Raw genomic sequence first — 10,186 nt, 5'->3', positions numbered from 1 at the left:
GATTTCCTTACCGGCCATCAGCCTGTGCCAGAAATCTTGAGTGTTAAACCACTCTGTTATGCACAAACCTTGCAAAGTATTTCTCTCTTATTGATAGTGTGGCTGCACAAGTTATTGAAGATGTCCAATATTTTGCACATATCCTTTGCCACATAGGTCACATTCACCTTCATTTTGGTCTAGGTTATGCCATATTCTCATGGTCTTGTTTGTTTTCACTAAATTTATTTGAAACCGTAGTAATTCGGCACGCCATTTGGTTTGGGAAATCTTCTTAGATATGGCAGTATGTATTTGCTTGATTTTTCACAAACACTGAATTTTTTTGCACTTTTTACGTCACTCAGTAGAGCTCTGGTTGTTATCCAATCAGTTCTTAGCAGAGCACGCTTTCTTTGTCTGGATTTTCAAAGTCTTACTAGTTACATCACAATTCTGTAAGATTTGAACAGCGTCTCTTTTTAAATTGGACAAATACTCACTCTTCGATGACGTTATGTGATCACCTATGTTCTCATATAAAGAGTGTTTACAAGGATCTACGCTTGAACGGCATACCATTAATATTTTCCAATTAAATTGCGATTGCGTGTATAAGCCCAATTACTATCTGGAGACATGCGATGGAGCGGGACATAGGCAAGCTGTTTATTTCCAGATTCGACCTTCAATTATAGCCCAATTCAATTTGTGCGCTCTGATTAAGTTCCATCCCATACAAAATTGCAAGTATGACTTTCACTTTATACAACTTTAGTAAAGGTAATAGCGAGAATCTGCAAAGACTTTTCATAATCTTTCTTTGTTGCCTTATGTATTGGGTAACCTTAGGGTCTAAATCATCTTTGAGGACTTTCATCGAATTTGTAGATCTGAGATTAAAACCCAGACATTTGACCTTTTTTACAACTGGCAAGATCTGGTCATTCAGGCGCCAGTTTGTTAGTTTTCTACTTTTTGGATGGTGACCAAAGATCATTCATTATGTGCGATTTAGCAGGATTAATCACATTAGTTCATTTATCTTTGCATATTGTTCCGTGGCCTTGGGCAGGTGTTGGAGACCAATGGGAGTGTGGTCTATCAAGGCTATATCACTAGCATATGCTAAAAAGTGCACAGGGTTTTTACCAATTCTAAGGCAGATAAGTGAGTGTGCTAATAAAAAAGCCTGCTAAATAAAGATTGAAGAGATATGCATACCTTCTCCACGGAGACAAGAATTCACCTGCATGCACCAAACGGACGCTTTAACAAATTCACCAGCCTGAAAGAGCGTTCTCTTCTCTATCTTCCCAGGGTAATTGTGGCTGGCCCTGCAGCCCCCATTGTCCTGGCTCCATGCGTTAATACCCCATACAAGAATGGCGTCATATTTTTGCTGCAATATTAACCCATTGAACACCCCCGGAACCCCCAAATTATTTTAAAGGGAGTGGGGGAACCTCTGCTCCCATTTACCCCAAAAATTATCCCCACTAATAATATTGCCTATGACCGTTCCCAACAACCATATATATGGTGGGGATAATATTACCTGATACCATTGTCCCCACACATCAGTCTAGGGGGGAGGGGGTGGGGGAGAGCTACAATTTAATCTTTTTGAAGTACAAATAAAAAATATGTCTGCCATGCCCGGTATGCATCTTTAGTGTGGTGGTGATTCTTACAAATAATGCAGACATCATTTAACTAATACTGAAGGTAACTATTTGGTAATGGGATCACACATGCGATCACTATAAAAAGGGAGTCAAAGGTAAAGCTGGGTTTGGGAGAATGAAGTAAAATAAAAAGAAACAATGTTGAAATTGATGTATAAGAATGATAAAAAGGTAAAGATTGAGGTACGCAGCAGGTCTATTGCACAATTATTGTTATTTCATTAATCTAGGTCATGTGAAAATGCAACACAGACAAGGAACACAGCATCTGCTGTCGCTGGGGACTTCCACTGTGTATAGGAGTGTGACAGTAGAGGTAGGTGGGCTAAGGCTTCAGTGCCCATGTATTATTTGGGCCAAGTTTGTGAATACATCCTACAAATGCCTTACTTTTTTAAACTGTGTACTGCTGATCCATGAGGGCAGTGGTAGGGGTGAGGGTGTCATACACAACATAATATTGCACAAAGACACCTGTCAGCGACAGGTTTCCAAATGACACAGACAACCAAGGCAAATATTGTGTTGCCCATCAGGGACCAGATTACAGAAACTTTGCATTGGTGCAAGTGCAAAGTTGCACGGTATTAGCATTAGGGCAAAGGTTGCCCTGGTACTTACAGCATGCCCAGCTGCACTTTTCATGGTGAAATGGTTTTCTAATATGTTAAGTGTTTTTAAAAAAATAGGGCAAGCTTGCTCAAGTGCCAATACCATGCAACAAGTCAGTGGAATATAATCTTTTTGATAGTCACATCTAAGGCATGGTGGGAATTTCAATCACCAAGGGATATTCTGGAATCAACACAATATACCATTCTAAAACGCTCAATCCTATTTTGTGGCACGCCATTTGTGACTAATTTCCCAATTAATTGCGGAGGAAAACCCCCTACATCAACACTGCAAAATGCATGCCCAGTTACTGGCCCATGAACAAAAGTTTCAAGACACAAAAAGTTGCCTTCCAAATACATTAAACACAAGGGAGGGATGCTTCAACATTTATGTTTCGGTATCACTGGTGTCAGAGGTGGGATCAAGAACATCTTTTTGTCATTTTACCACCCTTGCACCCATTCAATCAGTATACTAGTCAATGTGCCACCGAATTAATAAAAACAGGCACACAATGATCTTTAGAGGGCGTCATTAAAGGCAACAGGAGTCTACACTGATGGTTGAAATTGTGCTATTTTCGGTCTGAGCTCTGCAGCATGTTCCGGGTTTCAAATTCACATATCTGCACGGACATTTTAGTCCTACATTTATAAACATAACACAGCAATGTCATTACAGGAATTCAAACTTCAAACTGAAACCTAAGTTGTGCATATCACTTACACCCTCTGAACATATTCTTTCTAAATACTTGCATGATGAAGGAGATGACACCACTCTATCAGAATTGTCCCTGGACCTAGTATGATAGCAATCTCGTCTGTCTCCTCCCCCCTCCCCTTACTGTTTTTTCCTCCCCACCCCCTGCCAGCATTATCTGAAATGTCGTCAGGCCTAGTACGTTAGTCGCCGTTTCCCTTTCCTTCCCACTCCTCCCTCCCTTCCTTATCTATGTCTTAGCACTTGCACTAATAGTTAATTTCACATCCTTACTGTTCATGGCCTGTAAGCATGTCATTGTATTTTCCCTTGTTGCCTCCCTTGCCTTGAAGCGCTTTTAAACACATTGTGTATAGGCGCTATATAAATAAACTATAATTTCAAAAGTGGGCAGTATATAAACAGTACACGGCTTAATGGAATTCAGCATTTCCTCCTCCCCCGTTACTTTCCATGCATATTACCGTTATGTGACGAACAAAAAAAACTGGTACTCGAATGAATGTATCCCAAGAGTCCAGGCAAACAAGAAACAGAAGTTTTATTATCTACATAACACTAATAAACACGAGAGGCTTCCACATTTTCTGCATTGCTTTATGTCACCGGGTACAGCAACAGTTGCCTTTCTGAATGTTTGGACTGCAACTCCCATTATGTAAATCCTTAAAAGTCCCAGCCAGCATAGTTAGGTGAGGATTATGGCAGTCGCAGTGCAAAAACGATCTGTAAAGGCACAGGTTGCAGATTTGTTTCTCTATAAACAACGCTGAATTTACAGATTGCCCTGTATTTACAAGTGGTTGGCGCAAACAGTACATTATATACAACAATATATTGACGTTGTGTAAAGCATCTTAAATTGTGCAGTCCAGCGCCAATCATCTATCAAGTCGTGTGTGCCAGCGCTACGTGTTCTCGTCCTGCTCATCCTCTTGTTGCATCTTCTCGATGAGCCGCTGCCTCTCTGCTGCCTGCCGCATCCTCATCATCACCAGGCTCTCAAAGTCTCGCTCGGATCGGCCTGGGCCCTCGAAGGTGGGTCCGTTCTCAGGTCGTGCTTCCTTTGGAGGGGGCGGCGGACCTTCAAGCCAGGAAACCTTCAGGGGGTTCTCCACTAGCCCTACCTCGTTCTTCACGGCTAGCTCGGCAGCACGCAGGTCGGCGAACTCCACCACGGCGCGGCCACGCTTTTTAGTGGACATGATCAGTGTCACAACCGTCCCGTACTTTTGCAATAGGCAAAGGAGCGCTTCGTGAGAGTAGCCACCGCATTCCGCGTCACCCTTTTTGCACTTCCACTTGAGCTTCAGCCTGGTGGCGGATCCCCCTGCCTCTTTGGATGGGCCACCCAGAGTCTCTGGGATTACGTCTCCATGGCGAGATCTTCCGCCCGCGGCCTCCCGCAGAATCTGCTCCCGTACCAGCCGCTGCTGTTCCTCCAGTTGCCGAGAGCCTTCGTCGCGCAGCCGCCGTACCTCCTCTTCTAGGTTTCGGGTGATGCGACGCTCTTCCTCCTCGCTTATTCGGCTCTGGGCATCACGTTCCCGGGCTTCCAGGTCAAGTTTCACCCGCTTGCGGTGGTCGTCAAGGCGTTGGGTGCGCTTGGCCGCAGCTTCCCGGGCTCGCCTCACCCGGTCGTAGGCCGCTCTGGCAGAGGCATCTGTGAGCACCGCGAGCGCTTGTGAAAGCTGGTGAAAGCGCTCGGCAGCGCGTGTGTTGTCTGGGTTCTTGTCCGGGTGGCATGTTAGCGCCTTCTGTCGGTAAGCTTTCTTGATATCTTTGTGGCTAGCCTCGGGGTTCAGCCCGAGCAACGCGTACAAGTCAGTATCGGGCACAGGCAGGTTCTTCGCCATGGTGTGGCTATACTACAAATACCCGGTCACAATATTACTACAGAGTCCATATATAAGAAGTGAAGGGCGCCGCTGTCGCGTCATCACGTGACCAGGACGTACGTACAATGTTCAACGTTTCACTTTGACGTGCCTTCCTATTGGTGTAGTAGTGCAAAGGCGGATGGCAAGGGAAACGCATAATACAAGAGCCAACCGTTTTAATTTGCGTAGGCATTTGCCAGGCACTGCTATTCAGTGCCCAGGTACTCGATCCATTTTGGAGTTGCTACCATCAATAGCCAATTAGTACCACTACCAAAGTGCCTGGCAAGTGCCTTTCCTGTGCCTACACAAGCATACACGCCAACATTCCAAGCATACCTGCCTACATTTGAAAATCAAAATTCCTGAGATTTATGCCCCGCCCACAGTCACAAAACTCGGCCCATTTTCACATGACTCCGCCCACATTTCAAAGGTAAACTGTTGTAATGTGATGTGACGTCAGAAATTTGCAGTTCAAATTGAAATATGTATATTTCATTACATTGCCTTTTCACCACCACCCACATTACGTAGGACAGAAGGCATTCGTCTTCCATAAAATCAACACGTTAAAATGTATATATGTGAACTCCAAGAACCAATACAAAGGTTTTCCCTGAATTTTGCAGTACCGAAATTGCATAGCTCTCAACTCACCCGCTTTTGGCGGGTGTCACCCGCCTTGCAAAGGCATAGCTCTCAACCATTTGTGTTGCAAAGGCGGGTGAAATCACCCAATTTTGTTTTTGGCGGGTGAGACGCCCATTAGAATGAATGGGCGTGCAGGAGGCTTGGCGGGTGAGTCAGCCCTTTACAGGGCGGGTGACACCCGCCAAAAGCGGGTGAGTTGAGAGCTATGGCAAAGGGCAGACTCGCCCGCCAAGCCTCCTGCACTCCCATTCATTCCAATCATACATGCCAACCCTCCTGATTTAGGCGGGAGACTCCCGATTTTTCAGTTAAAAATACTGCTTTTTTTAACTGTCTCCAGCCTAAAGTCATTATAACCCTAATGCAGTCTTATGGGAAAACTGCATTCTCCCGATTTCTGTTGTCAAATCTCCCTCTCAGGGGCTCCACAATGTTGGAATGTCTGATTCCAATGAGCATCTCACCCGCCAAAAATAAAATCGGGTGATTTCACCCGCCTTTGCGAGGCAAATGGTTGAGAGCTATGAAATTGGAAATGTCACCTTAGTTGTTTTTCATCAGATTATGTAGTGCAGTGGTGAGTTGTCCAGTCTGCAAACCTGATGGCTGTGGTTCAATGGGGCTGAGTCCACCCTAACCTGGGCAAAAAGAACGAAAGCAAAAAGAAACGCGTGTTCGCATTGGAAGTCGTCAAAAAAGAATGAAAGGTGAAGCAAAATAAACGCGCTTTATTTTGCTTCACCTGCATTCTTTTTGCCAATGTGCTGGAAGCGTTACAGTCATTGCTTCAGAGACAAAGCCACACTCAGGCAGGGAGTCCGAGGCGGCGCAGTCCTGCAAGCATAACAAAAAAAAAAAAGCAATCAGTGAAAGCTGTCCCCCACCAAAATTCCTGACATTCCAGGATCTTTCCCGGAGACCCGGAGAAATGGTTAAAATTCCTGAGTCTCTGTGAAAAATCCGGAGTTTAGGCAGGTATGATTCCAAGGCACCTTGAAGGGAGATTTAGTCGGGAAATTCGGCAGATTTAAATTTTCCCATAGCAATGCATTGGGGCTCGATTTTTTTAGGAGGGAGATTGTGAAAAATAGCATGCTTTTTCAAAAACAAATCGGAAGTCTGTCACCTAAACCGGGAGGGTTGGCATGTATGACACAAGACAAAACTGTTGGCATTGCCAATGCTTGTTTTATTTTGGATAGGAATTTCCCTGATTGTTAGAACTGTGTATGAGGCTACCTTCCTTTTGGTCATATGACAGCACCTTTATATCTTCTAATAAATTCTAATGCATAAGAACTATAATTGATTGTCTATAAAAAATGTCACTTCTTAAAAGTCAGCGAGGAAGAGCCAATGCAGAGTCTGCGGTCCCTGTGTCCCATTCACTAACACGTTAATGGTTTATCCCCCTCACTAACATGAGACAGGGTTTAGATTCTATTAAAGACAACGAGGCGAGTATTATGCATTCATTCTTTAATTGTGACAACCACAGCAGCAAAGAAAAAACTTTTACAAACAAAAAAGTTTAAACAACAAACTTAAAACAGAGTTTAAAGTCAGTGGATGGGGAGTTCCTCAATCCAACATCCAAGGCAGATAATTCCCTGAAGATGACCAATGAGCTGAGACCCACCGCCATAAAAGTCCTTTACTCTAACTGCAACTCCTCTTGCATCAGACGCCCACCACAAAGGTCCAACAGCGTGGCGCGGAGAAAAAGATCCAAACGAAACCGGAGGGATCTCAACCTCTCTGCAACGTGAAAATGTGACGAAATCCTTCTGAACAGATCGTCCCACCCGAAGCTGTAAGAACAACCAACAAAGGGTGTGCAGGTGGGATAATATTCACCTCCTTGTCTTTAATAGAATTTAAACCCCCTCTCACATTAGTGAGGGGGATTAACCATTCTATGACAAGACAGGAGGCTTCATATTATGCAAGTTCAAAGCCCTTGCTTCACATTAATTGCAATATGTTCAATGCACTTATGATAAAATGTTTTGAATGTTGATTCTCTAGACCAATCAGCTGCTTTCAAGATTTGTTCCAAACTACCCCCTAGGAAAGCGGCCGTAGATGCCATAGCACCCCTAACTGAATGAGGACCAAAGGCGGATGTGTCAACTCCCGCCTCCCGCATAACCCACTTAATCCACCTGGCCAAAGTGGAAGGGTCACAGGCTTATGAGGGTTCCTATAGGAAATAAGCTGCTGAGAGGTATTAGGACGTCTAAGACCCTCTGTCTTCATTTGAAAACATTTTAAACACTGAATGCCACATAGCTTAGAATCTTCTGTAAAAGATGAATAAGAAATTGAGAAAATTAAACATTTTGTTCTTCTGGAAATATAGAAAGTGACCCCGTGAAGGGTGAACATTTCATTGTCCACATCCAAAGCTCTGATATCAGAAACCCTTTTAATAGAAGCAAGACATAACAACATGGCTAACTTGGAGAACAGTTGCTGCAAAGACAAATTTTCATTAGGTGGCCAAGCGCGGAAAAGATCCAATACCACGTTAACATCCCAGAGAACAGAATACCTCGCTTTAGGTGGGACTTTAATGTAAATGGATTTTAGGGCCCTACGCACCAGGAAATGCCTACCAACTGGTTCCCCCTTAACCAAAACATGACCTGCTGAAATAGGGGAACTGAAGCCATGTATAGTCCTGTAAGCCTTGCCCTTTCTAAACAACTCCACCAGAAAGTTAACTACCTCCACTGCAGGGGCAGAAATGGGATCAAAGTGTCTAGCCACACACCAATCAACCCAGAGGTTCCATCCTGACTTTGATGACACAGATAGAGTCCTGCAAAAGTCCCTGGAAGCACCAGGAAGAGCTGAAATCTTCCAAGCCATAAGGGAGAGGTGCCCCTGAAGGACCAGCTTGTGAGGGAGACTGGCCGGGTCGGACAGCAGCCGCGGGTGGAGAGGAAGAAGACGAGAAATATCCACTGCCAATTCCAGAAGCACTGGGAACCACACAAAAGGGGGTGACCAACACCAGAGTAACCGCCTGCCTGTGCACTTGCACTAGGACTCTGGCTATCATGGCAAAGGGAGGAAAGCATATGAAAGGGGGCCCGACCAATCCTGAAGGCAAGCGTCGGTAGCTAGTATACTGGGATCCGGTCTCCAACTGTAGAACTAGGGAACCAGGCAGTTGAGTCTCCAGGCAAAGAGATCCACTTGAATCGAACCCCAAAGAGACAGTATCTTGGCAAAGAGCACCCTGTCTAACATCCAGTTGCTTCTGTCCTGGAGATGTCGGGAGTTCCAGTACGCAACCATGTTGCTGATCCTGGGAAGATATTCCGCTTTCAACACAATATCCCGATCCAGGCAGAAATGCCAACATTCCCTTGCTAGATCTGCTAGGGCCTTGGACCTGGTACCCCCCAGGTGATTGATGTATCGCACCGCAGAAACATTGTCCATCTGCAGGAGGACACAACAATTCCACTGATCCTTAAGAAGGCTCTTGACTGCAAAAGAGCCCGCTAACAGCTCCAGACAGTTGATCTGCAGTTGTTTCTCTGAATCAGACCACTTCCCCCCTGTGGAGACCTGTCCTATCCTGGTTCCCCAGCCTGCTCTGCTGGCATCTGACTCCAGAATGACATACAGAGATGGACCAAAAATAGCTCTGCCATTCCAGGCATCTATGTGCCTGAGCCACCAAAGGAGCGCTAACCTGGCCTCGGGGGCAGCACCACTAGCTACGAGTAAGACAGACTCTTGCGCAGATGTTTGGCCTTGAGGTGTTGTAACGCCCTGTAATGGAGGGCGGCTGGAAAGATCGCTTGGATGGAAGCTGAGAACATCCCCACAACCCTGGCCAGCTGCCTGAGGGAAACCTTCCCCTTCCTGAGAAGAAGGCATATTTCCTTCCTTATCTTGGAGAGTCTGCAGTCCGGGAGGAGAAGGATGCAGAGCTCGGAATCTATATTGAAGCCCAGAAAGTGGAGGTTTAGGACGATTTTCCCCCATCAAAAGGTTTGTATGAACCTTTTGATCTAAAAATGCTACCACCAAAGGTTCGAACACCAAAAGTTCAAACCTTTGGTGGTAGCATTATAAATAAATGTTGGCCTTCTGGTCATGCCAATGCTTCACCAGTGCCTGACCTGCTTTTTCAAGTTATCTGAAATTTCTGTCATCATGTTTGTCATTCTCCTTTGGAGACCTAACACGTAGGCCCTCATTACAAGTCAGGCATTAAGGGCTTAACGGCGCCGTCGGCGCCGTTAACCCTTAACGCCTGATTCACACTTTAACGCCTGCTTTTTGCAGGCGTTAAAGTCCAAGGCGCTAAGCGACCTTGGTGCTAATTACGGCACTGTAGTTTACGGTGCCGTAATTAGCGCCTTCCCCATCCCCATTATGCCCTATGGGGCAAAAATGGGAATGGGGAAGGGCAAATGGTGAATGGGGAATTACCACCCCTCTCACCTTGGAATGGGGCAGTAATTCCGCCATCCACCATGGCGGAATCCGGCATGGACCATGGTGCTAATAGCACCATGGTCCACCGCCTGACTTGTAATGAGGGCCATAGTCAGTGACTCTCACTGGCTTGGGGGAAGGAGCACTCTCCAACCCCTCCTTGATTAGGGCCAATGAACCTCT

The 10,186-nt window shown here is 45.4% G+C and overlaps 1 protein-coding gene across 1 annotated transcript; it reads right to left on the bottom strand.

Annotated features, from left to right (window-relative positions):
• Positions 1-3,524: 3,524 nt before the first annotated feature.
• DNAJC17 (DnaJ heat shock protein family (Hsp40) member C17) lies at positions 3,525-4,956 on the bottom strand. Its single transcript, XM_069608270.1, has one exon. The coding sequence runs from the start codon at positions 4,862-4,864 to the stop codon at positions 3,917-3,919; it is 948 nt and encodes a 315-aa protein (XP_069464371.1). The 5' UTR covers positions 4,865-4,956; the 3' UTR covers positions 3,525-3,916.
• Between the last annotated feature and the right edge of the window lie 5,230 nt (positions 4,957-10,186).

Source organism: Ambystoma mexicanum, chromosome 4q, assembly GCF_040938575.1.
Source record: "Ambystoma mexicanum isolate Mex_15411 chromosome 4q, UKY_AmexF1_1, whole genome shotgun sequence".
Lineage (NCBI taxonomy): Eukaryota > Metazoa > Chordata > Amphibia > Caudata > Ambystomatidae > Ambystoma > Ambystoma mexicanum.
Note: the sequence above shows the minus strand (reverse complement) of the source record. Positions and strands in the feature narration are given on the sequence as shown.